At 39.6% G+C, this 20188-nt stretch overlaps 1 protein-coding gene across 6 annotated transcripts in view; it reads right to left on the reverse strand.

The window, feature by feature from the left end:
* The window catches only part of LOC126100174 (TBC1 domain family member 4), an 874659-nt gene that overhangs the window by 45826 nt on the left and 808645 nt on the right, over positions 1-20188 (reverse strand). For 5 of the 6 annotated variants that reach the window (XM_049910723.1, XM_049910728.1, XM_049910724.1 and 2 more), the window contains 3 exons: positions 12864-12998; positions 1938-2357; positions 125-282 (listed from right to left, as the gene is read on the reverse strand). In XM_049910723.1, the coding sequence (XP_049766680.1) occupies positions 125-282; positions 1938-2357; positions 12864-12998 (713 nt within the window). Of the gene's footprint in view, positions 1-124; positions 283-1937; positions 2358-12863; positions 12999-14964; positions 15051-20188 lie in introns of those variants that run through there. The other variant, XM_049910727.1, reaches the window with a different exon arrangement.

Here is a 20188-nt window from a genome sequence, read left to right on the forward strand (position 1 = left end):
CACAATTCTTGCAAAGCAGTCACATGGATATGAAATGGAACATAGAAATACTCCACAATACAGTTTTCTATATAAATTTAGGCATAAACATGTAACCTAAAATATATTATTCTAAACTACTCACAACTGCTTTATTGGAGCAACAGGATTTTCTAAAGATGGTGTCACACATCCAGACTCTGAACGAACAGCTTCATCGCATCTTTTTGACGTGATTTCTGATGCAGCATTTACATCAGACATGCTACGTGTTATGAGAGACTCCGCTGAGCTAGATTTATCCTGAAGAGAGAATTTGTTCTCAGATGAAAAGTTTAGTACATTGTATTTATCTCACAGAAGACTATATAACAATGTAAAACATATTAGTTAGCCACAGTAACCATTATACATTCAGCAATAGTCTTGCATCTGTGTAGCCTTAGGTCAACAGTTTGAAGCTTTAAACTCAGAGACCACCTTCATTATCAGTCTGCAGATGGCTTGAAGGAGAACTGAGGCAGATTTTCTCATAACAACACTTTGATTCAGTATTTCTGTAGAGAAATGAAGGCAGAGTATAATATTAACCACAAGTCTTTAAGGGATTGAAGACTTTATGGTAGCTGTATTCCTTAACTGCACTGTCGTATGCCCTTAGTTTCAGCATCAACGAGATCAAAAATATGCACACGTAATAAACTTCCATACTGTGCAGTAACCCAAAATGCAACACATGAAATCAAATATGTTCAATAGAGAATCATCAAAATGTACATAGGTAAACAGTGTAACATTACTGCATTCCCATAAACATTTGGTAACATGAAATATTCGTCTATCTCTGCAAGATGAGAAACATCTGGATTCTGTAACTCAGGTATATTCTGAATTTTACAATTATCACAACATATTTGTCACCAGTAGATGAGGTAAATTATTCCTTTTTATTTTTACCTTGTTTGGAGCCACAGTCACATTGTATCTGTGAAATATGACTTTCATATTCCTCATTACATTTTATTGTTTTAGATGTATTTGCCCCAATTACCCACCCAGATAGTCGTACATGTTAAAGCACCGCTTCCAGAATGGGGAGGTGAGCCAGCTGTGGATCGAATGTGTCTAGTGGATTAACGAAAAGGGTCAGTGTATTTGCCAGCCTGAATGTGGTTTTTAGGTGGTTTCTCACATCCCGCTACATGAATACTGGGCTGGTGTAACTTTCATCACTTTCACTTGAACAACACTACTTAGAATATGCAGACAGTTAAGGTACACACATACCATCCTAGGGTTAATACGACAGCAACGGGAAGGGCATATGGCCACCCCTTACATTAACCATGCCACATCTGCTCATAACCAATACGACCTTGTACTGATACACGACAAAGACACAAGGAAAAGAAAATTTAGTTGCCCTAATTAACAATACACCTAATTCTATTTTCTGACAAAGAGCCAGAAATGAACTATAAAAGACAAAATTTAACAATTGATACTGTTAGAAAAATAAATATTAATCACAGTACTATGGGTGAAAACATTTACTGTCTACCTTCAGCATGCAACTGCATGTGTGACAAGCAAGACATGATAAAAAGAGTATTTTTTTTTCCTTCCACAGGTTAAAAAAGTAGATTTTTCAATCTAATAACCCCCTTCTTTTATCCGAAATTAATATTTTAGTTGGATCATGATCATTTTAATCATCAGTCAATGAACATTATTAATCATCATTCAATAAATGGGGGTTTACAGCAGAAGCTAATACAAGTAAATTATAATAATAGATGAAGATCTGAAGTTTCAAGGAATTATAGCAAATTTGCTACAAAATCCAAAGACTCATGGCTCCCTTTTTTCCAATGACAACACAGTAATCAACAGATTTATAATACACAACAATTCTGTAGCAAAAATAATACATAACTTTTATGATATGCTCGAGTTACCTGGAAATTGGCTTCTTCCTGCGCATTTCTTTTAATCGCCTCTGGATTACATTCATTCTGTTCAATCACGTTGTTGTTTTTACATGTTTTCACAGACGGATTTGAATTACTGTTTGCTACAGTAACTGCACTTCCATCACAGGTAGCAACACAATTGCCATTGTTACTTATTGTGGTGCTGTCCGCAATACTATTACTGCACATATTATTATTTGCACTGACATTGTTTAGAGTACTGCTACTCTCAGTCTTATTGTTACTGTTGCTGCCACATGAATTGTTAATATTGTTCCCAGAAGTTTTCTGTGCCTTTAGTCTTTCTTTTTCAGCTTCATGTGCTCTGAACTTCTGAAGTGCATCATCAATAAATGTATCAGGAACCCTCTTGTGTGTCACTTTGATTTTTCCGATATAGAAGACCTGCAAAGGATAAAATAAGGGCATCACCTAAGTAAAAAAAAAAAAAAAAACATAATTTTCCTAAAGATTTAAGTAACACTATAACAGGATTTTTTCCAATAATTGTTCTATATGGTAATGAAACTACAGTGTTTTTAACGTACATTAATGATCTGCCACAGAACTAATGAACTAACTAACAATCAAAAGCTGAAACTTGGGATGGGGAGGGGAATTTAGAAGAGATTTTTGGTTCTGCTCTTCAGTCCAAAGACTGGTTTGATGTATCTCTCCATGCTGTGAAAATTTCTTACCTCAGATATGTACATCTGCCTCCACACCCTGCAGACCACCACATGGAAGATCCCTATGTGAGGGTTACATAGGGGATTGTAATATATTCCTAGAGCCATCATTTAAATCCAGTTCTCAAAATTTTGTTAATAGACTTTCTTAAGATAGATGTAAACTATCTCCAAGAGCCTTCCAGTTCAGTTTCCTCAGTATATCTGTGACACTATCCCAATGGTTAAACAAATCTGTGACCACTCGTGCTGCCCTTCTCTTATACATTCAATATCCACTGTTCATCCTATTTGGTATGTATCTCACACACTTGAGCAATATTCTAATTCTAGGATGGGTGGCATGAGTTATTTGTAAGCAATCTCCTTTGCAGACTGACTGCACTCCCTCAGTGTTCTACAGATAAACTGAAGTATAACACCTGCTTTACCCACAATTGAGTCTATGTGATCATTCCATTTCATATCCTTACAAACTCTTACACCCAGGTATTTGTATGAGTTGGTAGATTCCAAAAGTGACTCATTGATATTATAGTCATAGGATACTACAGTTTTTCATTTTGTGAAGTGACAATTTTACATTTCTTAACATTTAAAGCAAGTTGCCAATCTTTGTACCACTTTGAAATCTTATCACGGTCTGACTGAACATTTATGCAGCTTCCTTCAGATAGTACTTCATTATAGATAACTGCATCATCTGCAAAAAGCCAGAAGTTACTAATAATATTGTCTGCAAGGACATTAGTATACAACATGAACAGCAAGGGTCCAATATACTTCTCGGGGGGAACACCCAAAGTTACTTCTACATCTGACAATAACTCTCTATCCAAGACAACATGCTGCGACCTCCCTTCCAAAGAGTCCTCAATCCAGTCACAAAGTTTACTTGATACCCCACATGATCGAAAATTTGACAATAAGCATAGGTGTGGTACTGAGTCAAACACTTTTTGGAAATCAAGAAATGCTCCATCTACCCAACTGCCTCGATCCAAAGCTATCAGTATGCCATGTGAGAATAAGGCGAGCTGGGTTTCACAAGATCGAGGTTTTTGGAATCCATGCTGGATGACACTGAGGAGGTCAATCTGTTCAAGATACCTCATGATGTTTGAGCTCGGAATATATTCTAAGATTCTACAACAAACTGATGTCAAGCATATAGGATGGTAGTTTTCTGGGTCATTTCTACTACCCTTCTTGTAGATTGGTGTGACCTGCAGTTTTTTCCAAGAACTGGCCATGTTTTTTTGTTTGAGGGATCTATATTGGGTTATAGTTGGAAGATGGGCTAACTCGGCCACAAATTCAGTACAGAATCTGACAGGGATTCCATCAAGCCCTTGAACTTCGTTCAGTTTTAATGATTTAGCTGTTTCTCAACACCACTGACACTAAAACTTAGTTCATTCATCTTTTCAGTGGTACAAGGAGTAAATTGGGGCAATTCTCCTGGGTTTTCCTTTGTAAAGAAACATCTGCAAACAGATTTAAGAATTTCAGCTTTTACTTTGGTACCTTCAATTTCAGTCCCTGTCTCATTCACTAGGGACTGGACACTAACTTTTGTGCCACCAACAACCTTTACATATGACCAGAATTTCTTCAGGTGTTGTAAAAGCTCATCTGACAATATTCTGCTACGGTAGTCATTGAAGGCATCATGCATTGCTGTCTTGACAGCCAAACACGTTTCATTCAGCATCTCTCTCTCTCTCTCTCTCTCTCTCTCTCTCTCTCTCTCTCAAACTTCATTTTTCTTCTACAATTGTTGAATCCCACACCTCATTCCATTACCCAACTAAGTCTCTCTTGATACCTCAGGATGTGTCAAGTTGTGCCACAAAGCTCTTTTTCCCCAGTTTGACTCAGTACCCATACCTCCTCATTAGTTATCGTATATATGCCCATCTAGCCATCAGAATTCTTATTTAGCACCACATTTCAAACATTTCTTTTCTCCTCTTGTCTGTATTGCTTACTGTCAACATTTCACTTGCATATAAGGCTAGACTTCAGATACTTTCAGAAAACACTTGTTAATATTTAAATGCATATTTAATATTAACAAATTTCTTCTAATACACTACATTGATTAGGCAATGAGCCTGTGTTATCTACACAAACTGTCTGTCCACCTCTTTCTCTTCTTCAAAAATGGTTTTCCTGCTATTGTCATTAAACATATTCTATCCTCCTCACTTTGGTCATCACCAGTTATTTTGCTTCCCACATAGCACGACTCATTTACTACTTTTAGTCTCATTTCCTAATCTAATTCCCCTTACTATCGCCTGATTTATTTTGGCTACATTCCATCACTCCTATTTTACTTTTGTCAGTATTCATCTCATAATCCCTTATATATATATATATATATATATATATATATATATATATATATATATATATATATATATATCTAAAAACAAAGTAGATGTGACTTACCAAATGAAAGTGCTGGCAGGTCGACAGACACACATACGAACACAAACATACACACAAAATTCAAGCTTTCGCAACAAACTGTTGCCTCATCAGGAAAGAGGGAAGGAGAGGGAAAGACGAAAGGATGTGGGTTTTAAGGGAGAGGGTAAGGAGTCATTCCAGTCCCGGGAGCGGAAAGACTTACCTTAGGGGGAAAAAAGGACAGGCATACACTCGCACACTCACACATATCCATCCGCATATACCCGCTCCCGGGATTGGAATGACTCCTTACCCTCTCCCTTAAAACCCATATCCTTTTGTCTTTCCCTCTCCTTCCCTCTTTCCTGACGAGGCAACCGTTGGTTGCGAAAGCTAGAATTTTGTGTGTATGTTTGTGTTTGTGTGTCTATCGACCTGCCAGCGCTTTTGTTTGGTAAGTCTCATCATCTTTCTTTTTATATATATATATATATATATATATATATATATATATATATATATATATATATATATATATATACAGGGTGTTTCAAAAATGACCGGTATATTTGAAACGGTAATAAAAACTATACGAGCAGCGATAGAAATACACCGTTTGTTGCAATATGCTTGGGACAATAGTACATTTTCAGGCAGACAACCTTTCGAAATTACAGTAGTTACAATTGTCAACAACAGATGGCGCTGCGGTCTGAGAAACTCTATAGTACGATATTTTCCACATATCCACCATGCGTAGCAATAATATGGCGTAGTCTCTGAATGAAATTACCCGAAACCTTTGACAACGTGTCTGGCGGAATGGCTTCACATGCAGATGAGATGTACTGCTTCAGCTGTTCAATTGTTTCTGGATTCTGGCAGTACACCTGGTCTTTCAAGTGTCCCCACAGGAAGAAGTCACAGGGGTTCATGTCTGGCGAATAGGGAGGCCAATCCACGCCGCCTCCTGTATGTTTCGGATAGCCCAAAGCAATCACACAATCATTGAAATATTCATTCAGGAAATTAAAGACGTCGGCCGTGCGATGTGGCCGGGCACCATCTTGCATAAACCACGAGGTGTTCGCAGTGTCGTCTAAGGCAGTTTGTACCGCCACAAATTCACGAAGAATGTCCAGATAGCGTGATGCAGTAATCGTTTCGGATCTGAAAAATGGGCCAATAATTCCTTTGGAAGAAATGGCGGCTTAGACCAGTACTTTTTGAGGATGCAGGGACGATGGGACTGCAACATGGGGCTTTTCGTTTCCCCATATGCGCCAGTTCTGTTTATTGACAAAGCCGTCCGGGTAAAAATAAGCTTCGTGAGTAAACCAAATGCTGCCCACATGCATATCGCCGTCATCAATCCTGTGCACTATATCGTTAGCGAATGTCTCTCGTGCAGCAATGGTAGCGGCGCTGAGGGGTTGCCGTGTTTGAATTTTGTATGGATAGAGGTGTAAACTCTGGCGCATGAGACGATACGTGGACATTGGCGTCATTTGGACCGCAGCTGCAACACGGCGGACGGAAACCCGAGGCCGCTGTTGGATCACCTGCTGCACCAGCTGCGCGTTGCCCTCTGTGGTTGCCGTACGCGGTCACCCTACCTTTCCAGCACGTCCATCCGTCACGTTCCTAGTCCGTTGAAATTTTTCAAACAGATCCTTTATTGTATCGCTTTTCGGTCCTTTGGTTACATTAAACCTCCGTTGAAAACTTTGTCTTGTTGCAACAACACGGTGTTCTAGGCGGTGGAATTCCAACACCAGAAAAATCCTCTGTTCTAAGGAATAAACCATGTTGTCCACAGCACACTTGCACGTTGTGAACAGCACACGCTTACAGCAGAAAGACGACGTACAGAATGGCGCACCCACAGACTGCGTTGTCTTCTATATCTTTCACATCACTTGCAGCGCCATCTGTTGTTGAAAATTGTAACTACTGTAATTTCGAAAGTTTGTCCGCCTGAAAATGTACTGTTGTCCCAAGCATATTGCAACAAACGGTGTACTTCTATCGCTGCTCGTTTAGTTTTTATTGCCGTTTCAAATATACCGGTCATTTTTGAAACACCCTGTATATATATATATATATATATATATATATATATATATATATATATATATATATATATATATATATATATATAATAGAAGGAAACATTCCACATGGGAAAAATATATCTAAAAAGAAAGATGATGAGACTTACCAAACAAAAGCGCTGGCAGGTCGATAGACACACAAACAAACACAAACATACACACAAAATTCAAGCTTTCGCAACCAACGGTTGCCTCATCAGGAAAGAGGGAAGGAGAGGGAAAGACGAAAGGATGTGGGTTTTAAGGGAGAGGGTAAGGAGTCATTCCAGTCCCGGGAGCGGAAAGACTTACCTTAGGGGGAAAAAAAGGACGGGTATACACTCGCACACAGACACATATCCATCCACACATATACAGACACAAGCAGACATATACAGAGGCAAAGAGTTTGGGCAGAGATGTCAGTCGAGGCGGAAGTACAGAGGCAAAGATGTTGTCGAATGACAGGTGAGGTATGAGTGGCGGCAACTTGAAATTAGCGGAGATTGAGGCCTGGTGGATAACGGGAAGAGAGGATATATTGAAGGGCAAGTTCCCATCTCCGGAGTTCGGGTAGGTTGGTGTTAGTGGGAAGTATCCAGATAACTCGGATGGTGTAACACTGTGCCAAGATGTGCTAGCCATGCACCAAGGCATGTTTAGCCACAGGGTGATCCTCATTACCAACAAACACTGTCTGCTTGTGTCCATTCACACGAATGGACAGTTTGTTGCTGGTCATTCCCACATAGAATGCGTCACAGTGTAGGCAGGTCAGTTGGTAGATCACGTGGGTGCTTTCACACATGGCTCTGCCTTTGATCGTGTACACCTTCTGGGTTACAGGACTGGAGTAGGTGGTGGTGGGAGGGTGCATGGGACAGGTTTTACACCGGGGGCGGTTACAAGGGTAGGAGCCAGAGGGTAGGGAAGGTGGTTTGGGGATTTCATATGGATGAACTAAGAGGTTATGAAGGTTAGGTGGACGGCGGAAAGACACTCTTGGTGGAATGGGGAGGATTTCATGAAGGATGGATCTCATTTCAGGGCAGGATTTGAGGAAGTCGTATCCCTGCTGGAGAGCCACATTCAGAGTCTGATCCAGTCCCAGAAAGTATCCTGTCACAAGTGGGGCACTTTTGTGGTTCTTCTGTGGGAGGTTCTGGGTTTGAAGGGATGAGGAAGTGGCTCTGGTTATTTGCTTCTATACCAGGTCGGGAGGGTAGTTGCGGGATGCGAAAGCTGTTGTCAGGTTGTTGGTGTAATGGTTCAGGGATTCCGGACTGGAGCAGATTCGTTTGCCACGAAGACCTAGGCTGTAGGGAAGGGACCGTTTGATGTGGAATGGGTGGCAGCTGTCATAATGGAGGTACTGTTGCTTGTTGGTGGGTTTGATGTGGACAGACGTGTGAAGCTGGCCATTGGACAGGTGGAGGTCAACATCAAGGAAAGTGGCATGGGATTTGGAGTAGGACCAGGTGAATCTGATGGAACCAAAGGAGTTGAGGTTGGAGAGGAAATTCTGGAGTTGTTCTTCACTGTGAGTCCAGATCATGAAGATGTCATCAATAAATCTGTACCAAACTTTGGGTTGGCAGGCCTGGGTAACCAAGAAGGCTTCCTCTAAGCGACCCATGAATAGGTAGGCGTACGAAGGGGCCATCCTAGTACCCATGGCTGTTCCCTTTAATTGTTGGTATGTCTGGTCTTCAAAAATGAAGAAGTTGTGGGTCAGGATGAAGCTGGCTAAGGTAATGAGGAAAGAGGTTTTAGGTGGGGTGGCAGGTGATCGGCGTGAAAGGAAGTGCTCCATCGCAGCGAGGCCCTGGACGTGCGGGATATTTGTGTATAAGGAAGTGGCATCAATGGTTACAAGGATGGTTTCCAGGGATAACGGATTGGGTAAGGATTCCAGGCGTTCGAGAAAGTGGTTGGTGTCTCATCCTCATATATATATATAATCCCTGTTTGCATCAGATGTTTGAAGGGTGAATTCCTGTAAATAATAACAAAAGTGTTTTTCTGCTGTAATTTCTCTTTTCTGAATCTGTCTTCTGGTAAGTCATAGGGTCACTATGGGACTACAAATGAATTAAATAACTATGCTGCCTGTTTCTTACACTCCACTACATAGCACCTTGCAGGGATTCTTACAACCAATGTAAAATCAATATAACTTTTATTACAATGTTTTTGGTATGATTAATACTAACACCGCTCTTTCATTCACTCACTCATTAATTTGTCCATCCATTATATTCAAGGACAACCTCTGCAGATGAGGAATAACTCAAGACATACATTTAACAAAGAGCTTTTAGAAAACAGTTTTGTACTATCCTGGATGACCATTCTCAGTGAGTATGGTGGGCAACTTGGGAAGAGGTTCCATTCTTCCAATGTTTTGAAGACACACAGAGTGTTACACCTGGCACCATGGTGTAGGGAGCCATCCAGTACGACTTTGGGTCACGGCTGCTAGTGACTGAAGTGACTTTGATGGCACAATGGTACATCACATACAGCCTGTGTCTTTGTGTGTTACCTCTCATGCGACAGTATTGTGGTGCCATTTTTCACCATGACAAAGCTCGTCCACACATGGAACATTCCAATTGATGATAATGTACTCCCATAGCCAGTAAGATCCCCAGATCGGTCTCCTGTAGAACTTGTTGTACCAGTTTGGATGTTAACTCCACCCCTGCACCAGTATCCAGGATAATGAGGACCAGTTACAACAGTGGGGATCAGCGTGCATCAAGGAAAATACAACTGTATCAGTGCACGCAACCAGGGCAGAGGGGTGCAATATCATACTGATAAATGGGCTCATATAACAAAGCTCTTTGCAAACTTGACTATTTTCTTATCACTGAAATAACATCACGTATCCTCTCAAGTTGAGAAGTTTCATTTCATTCCCTGCTCCTCTATTAGGTGCTTCAGTTCCCCCCCCCCCCCCTCCCCCCGGCAGTGTATTTACACTACATCAGCACTTATCAAAGAAAAATCTTTATACACAATGTGAGACTTTAAAATAAAATGTTTGATTTTAAACACTGTCATTTACATGAAATTGGCTAGATTCAATGACTGAAGACTGCTGTTTATCAGAAAATTCGTAGGAGTGGCTAATAAAGTGTGTTCTCATTTTTTTTTAAATCAGATTCCTAATTTATTGCTTTATATATGCCAGCAGTTTGTTAAAACCTGTGTATCAGAATTCCTATCCCCACTCTGAAGTATACAGGTACTGCAGTTGTGTAAAATACAAATTATTTGGAAGTGTATTTATGCATTAGTAGCAAATACCACTGAGGAGTACTTTACACAGTTTCTCAATGTTATTTTTTGCTAAATAATTACTTTATTTGCTTTAGCCACTTTACTGCAGAAAAAATTCCTTAAGATAATAGGGGGTGAAAGTATGCAAAATTAGTGTCTAAAGTCAACGCAATAAATCTTAATACTATAACTAAAGCTTTAACTTATTGTGATTAGACAAAAAAAAAGAGATCTCTAACAATTTTTCACATCACAGTACCTGATTGATGATCTATTGCAGGCTTTCATGGGTGGTATTTAGAACCTGAGATTTAGTTATATGGGCTTTGGGATGTTCTCTACAGCCTGTTTCTTGCTTAGATCATGGTCTAATGCCCATACACCTAAAGACACCATGAATCCCCTCACTGACCCACAAGATGCAAATCGTGTAATTTACTGTATCAAGTGATGAGTAGTAAAATATTTGTGCCAATGTATTTAGAAGCAGATGTAGCTGGTCGTACGTAATGAGTCTTACTTGAGAAGCAAATGCATTACAGAAGCTCTTCAAAAGTACCACGACAATTACTGTTGAACAATTATACATTTGTTAATAAAATCAAACATCAAAATAAAATTAACATAGTTTGCTTACTTGGGTTCAGGGCTATATCAAAGGCTTTACAGATTTCATTAAATATCCCATTAACCCGGCTTTGTTCTGTACAGCATTTTAAATCTCATGAATGAAACGAGAGTGTCTGTTTTCACATCTTCAGAGCTCACTTAAATCATTTGATTCCTAAGACTGATATTCAATAATCTCCAAACAAGAAACATGTAAATATGAAGTATATGTTCCACAATACTACAACAAATTAAACTCAGTGACAGAGGCCCACAGTTCTGTGATGCTGCTTAAAGACAAATTACCAGTGCCTTTCATCAATTACACGGAACACTGCTGTCCCAGTGGCCTACAAAAGACTGTTGCCACAAGGAGGATGATTACTTCTGCATATCCAATACAGAATATGGAAGGTACCCTCTCACGTCCATCAATGTTTTTTCTATCAAGTGTCTTCAGTTGCTTTTCACTTCCATGTTGTTATCTACCATTTCCTTGCCCATGTGTCAATCAAAAGTACAAACTGTGTTATGATATTTGTGGGTGAGCCAACTTCAAAACACAGAAGCATTTCACCCTGCATTTGATCACCTGCCACTTTGCTGTCATCATGATCAAAAAGCAGCTGGACAGATCACTGTTCCAGTGACTGCTTTCAATTGTCACATTCTGTAAATCCCACCAAGAAAGGGCACTGTAGTTTCAGAGATGCATTCAAACTGAAAAAATTAAATATCATTACACTGAACCTGCCATCTGCACTAACAAAGCGTATAAATGAACATAAAAGTATCACAAAAACTATTAACCTAAAAATTCACTGTTCATTCCTCAGTTTGCTCATAATTTACATGGCTACACTTATAACTATCAAAGAACAACAATTATGTACATACTGTATGTATAGTGGCCTATTTAGAATAATCGTATTACTGGAAAGTGAGAGTGCAGATGTGTGTTGATCTTCATCTTCAGCAAATATGTGGAATAAGAATCATGCATTTATTTTAATTACAAAACTCCAGAAAACAACAATCCACAGAACAAATGGAAATAAGCAAAAAAAGCTTGCACCCCGCCTTCAAGTCAAGTCAATACAATAAGAAATACTCCTAAGTTCAAAACATGCTGAACTGAGCTTTTTGATTAGTTCATCTGTTGTATAGTTCAGTGTACGACTATTAATATCTGTTTTTCATACCACCCAGTTACTATTGTTCATATTAAATTGCTGCCCCTGGTACATATCTCCACAAGGTGCAATGATTAGTACAGCCAACAGACTATCCAAATTTTTGGAACTAGCAGGAGAAAGTGATCGCCTGAGGAAAGGTCCTGCATGCCAAAATCTTTTTAATCTCCCTCAACCTAAACCTGTCTCATCCCGGATGAAGAAACTATTAGTTCTGATAAATGTGTGTGTGTGCAGGGGGTGGGGGTGGGGGGGGAGGTATCTGTGTGTCATGTCAGAATCACCAGATAACACGAGCTCTTTCATATAAAATTTAATCCAGTTTTTACTTTGAGGACAACAATACTGTTGCCCAAGACATTGGCAGTGTTGTAAAGTTTTGGGAAGGTAACCTACATAGGTTACTAAAAGCAGTAGACCATCACTTAGAATTATGAGATTTCCAAATTTTATGTCCCTCATTCTGAGTTTAGTTTTACCCTTGTGTTGTAGTTTCTTAATGTGGCCACCAATTTACGATATGGTAGCAAGACTCTAATGCAATGGCGTATGGCGGGTTTGGAGGGAGTCAGTGGAAGTTTAGGTAAGGTTTTCATAGACAGAAACACAGGAGCAACTCACCTCAAAGTAGTGTGACGTACTGGGAGAGATGTCTGGGCCAAGGGCAGCCGCACTGCTGAGGGAGCGCTCCTTGGCACCAGCGAGCACTGCCGGGTCCTTGCTCTGCTCCCTCATGGCATTGAAGAGCTCCACCACCTGTAACAATGTGGCAAGCTCATCTCCAATGTCTGAAAACACATTATGTATGAAAACTGAAATGTGTAAAGCTCTGCTATCATTACACTGCAACAGGTCACATGTTTAGACATAAAATGTGAAATAGCAAGGTGAAAATATGTCAACTAGAAGTGAGAGATTTTTTTAATCTAAAAATACAATCATTTTCCATAGTATTTCCACTTTTTTTTAACTCTCTGCACTTGGCATTTTTTTTCTTTCACTAAAAAGATTGAATCTCTCAGTGTGGTTTTGGGAGGGTTACAAAATACCTTTCTACAGGTGCCACAATCACATTATTTGTATTGACACTTTTTCTGCAGCTTGATGTTGGGACTGTGGTAAGCCAGAGGGTGCTAGTTTTGTTGAATTGATGGATACTCAAATAATTCATATGAAGAGTCCATTAGTTCTGTCACTGTCGCTGAAACACACCTCATTGAAGTCGTGTGTTGTCCTGTGAAAATATATTTTTGTTCTTTCTAAATAATAGCTTCTCGTCTTGGATAGTTTTATCAGGTTTGTTCACATACTCATTTGGAACTCACCAGTTATTGTTTCAACCTTAACAACAAATAAATAAGAAGAATCCATTTCCTATCCCAGAAAACAGTCAATAACCTTTCTGCCACATGGAAACGACTGTCTTTTTGGTTCATGGCGCCAAGCTTTCCGCTACTAATCTGATATCTCATTTTTGTTTTGAAACTGTATGCCCATGCCTTCTCTATAACAACTAACTAGCACACAAAATCTTCTCAAAACACCCATAACATTTCCATTCCATTCTCTGCATATTTGTTGTAGACCGGCATTAGCTGCCTAATAATGTGATGTTGGGAAAGTATAGAATAGATTGCCGATTAAAAATATTTCTGATTTTTTGGTAGCAAGTGCTCTCTCCAAACTTACGATGTTTTAAAAGCACTTTTTTAAAAAGACGTTATAATTTATTTTGTTTGCTGCTGTTTTTATTTCACTGCTTCAATTTCAGTATTTGTGCCACTGTGAAGAATAAGATTTTACGTTACATTGTATTATGGAAATAGGTTAAAAATAATTTTAGGGCTGATAGCTGAGCTAGATGGATACAGGTAAATATTTTCATGGCTCCTTTTGCTCTTTAGGTCATACATGACAGTAATTTTTAATGAGATGAAAGACATTTATGGGAGAGACACACAATTGCCTGCGACGTATGTTATATTTTTAAAACTGTTTATAGTTCACCAAATTCACTATTCGGTATTTGTGTTTACTTCATTCCTTATCCAGCCAGTCGTCTATGCTCATTTAAATACGAAATCTTACTGACTGATTTTTGCAGCGAAATTTTTCCAGCTGTCTATGGGAAGCAAACTTTGTTCTTAGCCTAATATCAAAAGACGATCTTCTTCCTCGGAAGAGGTAATTTATGTAGTGTCTACTTCCTCACAAGAATCTCTCATACTTTAACTATCAAGCGCTGGCCGACCTCTCGGCGATCACCGGAATTCTTTTTGGTTTATTATGAAGCTAACGCCTGACGCTTAGTATTGGTATTAATTGAGTTAACACTTTCATTTTGTAATAGTGATTACATATACAGAGCTATTAGTTGTTTAGTTGCCTGTAACATAATAATTAAAGGCAGTACATTTCTTTGAAGTGCCATGCTTAACATTATTCCGAAACTATTCTCCCAATAGTCCGTGTGACTAAAAGTTCGCTGCGACTTCTGAATTAACTGAAATTATTGAATACCATTACAGATTGCACGCGTACAAGTCTGGGTTGCTCTCCTCCGAATGCAAACTTGGCCCCTTCGAATCCTTTACCTATACACCAGCTGTGAAGCAGCATCAGAGTTCCCAAATGTTGTGGGGATCCTCTATTTTGGAAATTAAGAAGACGCCGCAAATTATTAATTCTGCATTAAATAAGGGATGATTCACTTGTTACACACCAACTTCTTTCCAAGATTCCATTGTCTTCAACGCAGTTTGCGCAGAGAACTATACGCTGAAGACGAATCTAGCTCCGACATGTTTTTATGTTGTTGTCCAAAGATCTTAAGGCGATAGAGTAGTTTGTAGCCACTGACCTCAATCCCTGATAGCAGCTCCAGTTTTCACAGATACAGAAGTGACAACTTATCAATTTCCACCTGCTTCGCTCGACTCGCGCTTCCATTCGTCGTATGAAAAACGTATTTTTGATTCGAAGTTACAGACAAGCGGTAGAGTCAATCCGAATCCCTTTTAATCATGGCATTTTACATATGTTCAACGTTTATCAAATATCGAAAAGTTTATTTTAACGTAAGTGTATAAATTTGGCCCCCAAATAAAGAATTACAAGTGCCTGCAGTGAACTGTTCACGAATACCTATAATATTTTAAGTCACCACTAAATCATTACCCCTACAACTCTCATATCAATACTACCTTCTGCCTGTGAATACTGCAGTGAAATTCATGTAGTACAGAATTTTAGGGCCATACATTGCAAATCATTTGCCGTACATCGTTTTGTGTCAAATAAAAATCTCTGAGACTACAGTTGATTGGGAAAAAATCTGAAGTCGCACAATGTGTACGTATCTCAAAAATGTCATCTCGTCGCTTACAACTTTGGAAAATAAACATCAGCACTGTTTTAAGTAGATTGGCTTTGTATTCAGCAGGGTGTAGGCTGCAGCCTTCACTCGGCCATCCTGATTTAGGTTTTACGTCGTTTCCCAAATTACTTTATGCAGACGCCGAGATGGTTCTACTGTAAGGCCACGGCCGGCTATCTGTCCCATCCTTGTCAAACTAGGTCTGTAAGTAAGTAAATGCCTGTATGCATGAATTATATTATTTTTCGTTCTTCTTAAATTTGAATACCATGATATTTCCAGTATCCTTGTAAAAGTGATCTACGGATGAATAAAACTATTACTACTACTTCTACTACTAATACACCAAACCTACAAACAGTGAACATTTACAGTGTATGTAACGGCAGAAAAGTGCACTGCAGGAAAATAAATGAATAAATAAAATCGCATTTTCAACCTTAAATAACCTTGTGTTGTAAAACCACAGAACATTCTTCTTTTATAGGTTTTTTTCCCGACACTGAAGTTGGGTATTGGTTCGATTTGTCACTTATTTGAAAGCCTGACAAGGGGGTCTCTGTAGGCTCGGGGCAGTGTAATTATCTCATAAATTAGGGGTCTGGGGTTCGAGTTCTATTATAGCGCCCGTGCATATTAAAAGGTTGCCGGTCCCTGCCCTGGGTAATGCACTTCATTTTAGGTCTTTCCCTAATCCAGTGTTGTTTATAGATTCCCTCTTCCTAAAAATAAAACGAAACAATACATTCTGAAATTCAGTTGGATGCTTGAGGTTCACAGCAAAACAGGACCATAAGAGAGATCACGACTACTGTTTAGTTTCAATAGTTCGTTGCTCTAGTCGTAAGAGTTGAGAAAATGGTATAATTTGTGTTACAACGACACTAACTAACAAAAATAAATAAAATAAGAATGCGCCATTTCTAAATTTGGTTTATCCATATGTTTTAAACACGAATGGAATTCACATTAAATTCCTTGTTTGTTAGTACCCACATAGCGCTAACGCTAGTAACGTACTTATTTACGAGTTCAATGTAAGCATCGAATAAATAGACTGCTTTCGTCAGACGCTTGCCTTTTGAGACGAAAGGCAGTAACAATTTTATTTTTCTGTTTCTGTTTCTGGAATATATATATGTCTAAAATGTTGACAGCATTATCTTATGGAAGCTAGCTTGCACTTTATTTTTAACTTCGGGTAAATTTCGACGACTACTTCGTACGAAGGAAAGGTGATAATACCCAAAAATCTTATGTGATTTCACATAAACAAGCCACGGCTAACCCCACAGGGCAGAAGCGACAATCGTTTCCTGGCCACTCGCTATTCGCGACATTTGAGGGAGAATTATAATGGACTTAAAATGAATATTTTTCGGCAGAAGTCTGACACGCCAAAGACCTCAGGCAAATAGGAGCCACAGAGTCAAAACGACAGTCAAAACAATGGACAAAGGCTGGTAAAAGTGCACCCAAGACGGCAAAATCATTTTGTCCGCTGGTAAGATGATGACCACTGCTTTTTTGAGATCCGTAACTGTTATGGTTGTTGGATCGTTTGAAACTTGCGCTGCCTGGAAAAAAATATGAAGGTTGGTACACAAGGAAGTGCTCTTTCACGAGGATAATGAACCACCCCACACATCAGCGATAACAACGGTGAAAGTGCATGGACTGGGCTTCGAATTGGTTCCTCATCCACGCTATTCGCAGACTGACGACTCAAGCGACTTCTTCCTGTTCACTAACTTTAAACTTTCGCTTGCTGGAAAGGAATTTTCATTGGATGAAGAAGAGATCGTCTCAGTCAAAGAGTATTTTGGAGAGATCGACAGAACCTATTTTTGCGATGGGATGAAAAAGCTGGAGGATCTCTGGATCGATTGCATAACCCTCGAAGAAGATTATATAGAGAAGTAAGGTGAATTGTTAACGAAACAAATATTTTTTTTCTTGCTCTTTTACTATGGTTATCAAACCACCCTCGTATGTCAGCTATGTCGTGGGTGCTGGTTGGTTGGCTAGGAGGGACATTAAGGCGAGATCTTCCAGGAAGCAATGCAAAGTGGGACAGCGATAGACTGCACACATGGGAACAATTGCTCTGGTGTTTCTTATGTAACACATGCTTAACAACGGTACGAGAAAATAATTCTAAAAAAAGGTACCCAGATAGCACAGTAAGCCGGTTTCAAACTTGTTTCCAGCTGTATAGTTCAAGTATATAAGCTTGATCAAAGCTGGAATATTCAGGCCTGTTAGCTGGATTCAAGCTTGAAACAAACATCAAAGTTGGCAGAGTTCAAGCTATATTTCAAGCTTGACTTATCAAGCTTGGCTCCAGCTGTATCTACACACGTGGAATACAGCCTGGTATTTACAGCTTGTTTTAAGCTATATAAATATTAATCTGAATTTATTGAACCTAATTAATTACGTTACGTAATATTTAACATTTGTAACATTAACGTACCGAACTGTTTTCTAGTATAAAACAAACTTGTCAACAAACCACAACCATTAACGCGCGTCACAAAGGTAAAATGGCCGTAAACATAGCAAGGCTCAGAAAAGTAAATAAAATAAGATAAAACAGAAGTGGAGACAGCCACACTCAAACCAAACTCCGCGCCGTCATGACGTCACACACGACAACACCCTTACGCCACGGCTTATAAACGCTTGTGGCGCTTCCCGTGGACGTCTATGGAAGCTATGCTGCGCGCGCATCTGCTGTACAGCCTTCCAGGGAAATTACAGTTTATTTCAAGCTTGGGAAAATTATTTTAATTCAAGCTAAATTTTTACAGCTTGATGTAAACTGTGTAACAGGTTGATTTTTCAATCTTGAATTTTCAACTGAACCTAAACTCAATACCCACCTTGAAACAAGCTGTGTAACAGGTTGATTTTTCAATCTTGAATTTTCAACTGAACCTAAACTCAATATCCACCTTGAAATAAGCTTGAGTGCTAGCTGGGTAACTGCATCTGATTTAGTGAGGCATTTAGTAGCACTGCAACTAAAGAAGTACAAGAAGAATTCTAAACCTAAGACAAATAGACTTTGAGAAAAGAGTTATCTTGCTAATATAACAAGAGATACCGAGATAAAGGACACTGTTTTGCGCCAGGCGATACGATAATCATATCAGTGTTCTATCGCAGTTGTAGGAGTGTGAACTAGTTGAGATGCTGAACTACGTTCGTACGCGCTCCACCGATGGGGGTTGCTTTTAAGTCTTATCGTATCACATAATGTATCGCGAGAACCGTGCGTAACAGTAACAGCGAGATTTCAGGCCTACGCTGCGTCTCGAATACTTTAGCCAAATCTGGAACTAATATGCAGAAAAAATTAGGCCACGAAGGGGAATCTGCTAAGGTAGAATTCCACAGTAGTTGCTAAGAGGTTTACGAGGGAAAAATGTATATAACTGCAACACCGTGAAGCAATCATAATGAAAACAAAAAAGTCGCGCATGGCTAATGGTGGAGCAAACAAACTACTGAGTTGCAGACTATCTCAACCACAACAAAAAACTAATAGCCGTGCCGTCATTAGCTTGAAGGTTCGTTTGAACACGACAGTGCTTAGTAGATGTGAGCATCCATTATGACAGCTTGGTCAATTACAGGAGGGCGAACAGTTTAATGAGAGAGAGGAACCGCTTAGCTATTCAGCATTCGTAAGGCATTGCGTCAGGCAAGTTTCTTTGTTAAGCTGTGGGAAGGAAACTCGTCAACTACGGATTAGATCTATACATTTGGATACGCAATGCGCAACCTGAGCAGTCAGCAAGCCATACAAAATGTAACTGTACGACGAACAAAAAATTTTGTGACACCACCCTGAGCTGCGATACGACCACTTCCATTTAAACCCAAGAACTCTGAAGTGCTGTTCTTGTGTTTTTGAGTCATTACTTCGCATACTGTTTTGAAATGGGCTCACAGTTCACTTTTTAGGTCACCTTCCGCCTGGATAGCGTCGCGCATCAGCACGCCACTTCCGGGATTCGCGGAGGTGTGCCGACTCCGGGACGAATCCACTGGATGGATTAATGAGGCCAGCCTGGACGTGGTCTTAGGCGGTTTCGCCACATCCCTCTAATCGAATACCACGCCGTTACCCAAGTCCCACTTCAGTTACACAAGTCACAAACATTTCGAAAACATTCTCGCACAGCATAACACTATATTAGGAGTCACGAACGATGGCGGTCGAGTTTAGGCTTGTCCTGCGCACCTACGTCATGTATATTGACAGCTAATGAGCGTCGAGTAGTGTGTTCTGCGCGCTCTGTTGTGAACACGGGGGTGAAAGCTGTATGGGAGAAGAGGCAACAAGCCAGGTAGTTCCTTCCAGACCACTAGAGGCGCTGGTGCTAGTGGGCAAACGAAGCTGGAATTGACCAATGAGAGCTATCCAATGGCGGTTGTTGATATTATATCGTCTTGCTCTGTACTAGAGTCAACGATTATAGTCGTCTTTGCCTATGTTTCATATTTACATAGTACTGATGTTCATTATAAACAGGGTTTTTACTTTAAATTTCATAAAGTT

This window comes from Schistocerca cancellata, chromosome 9 (assembly GCF_023864275.1).
Source record: "Schistocerca cancellata isolate TAMUIC-IGC-003103 chromosome 9, iqSchCanc2.1, whole genome shotgun sequence".
Lineage (NCBI taxonomy): Eukaryota > Metazoa > Arthropoda > Insecta > Orthoptera > Acrididae > Schistocerca > Schistocerca cancellata.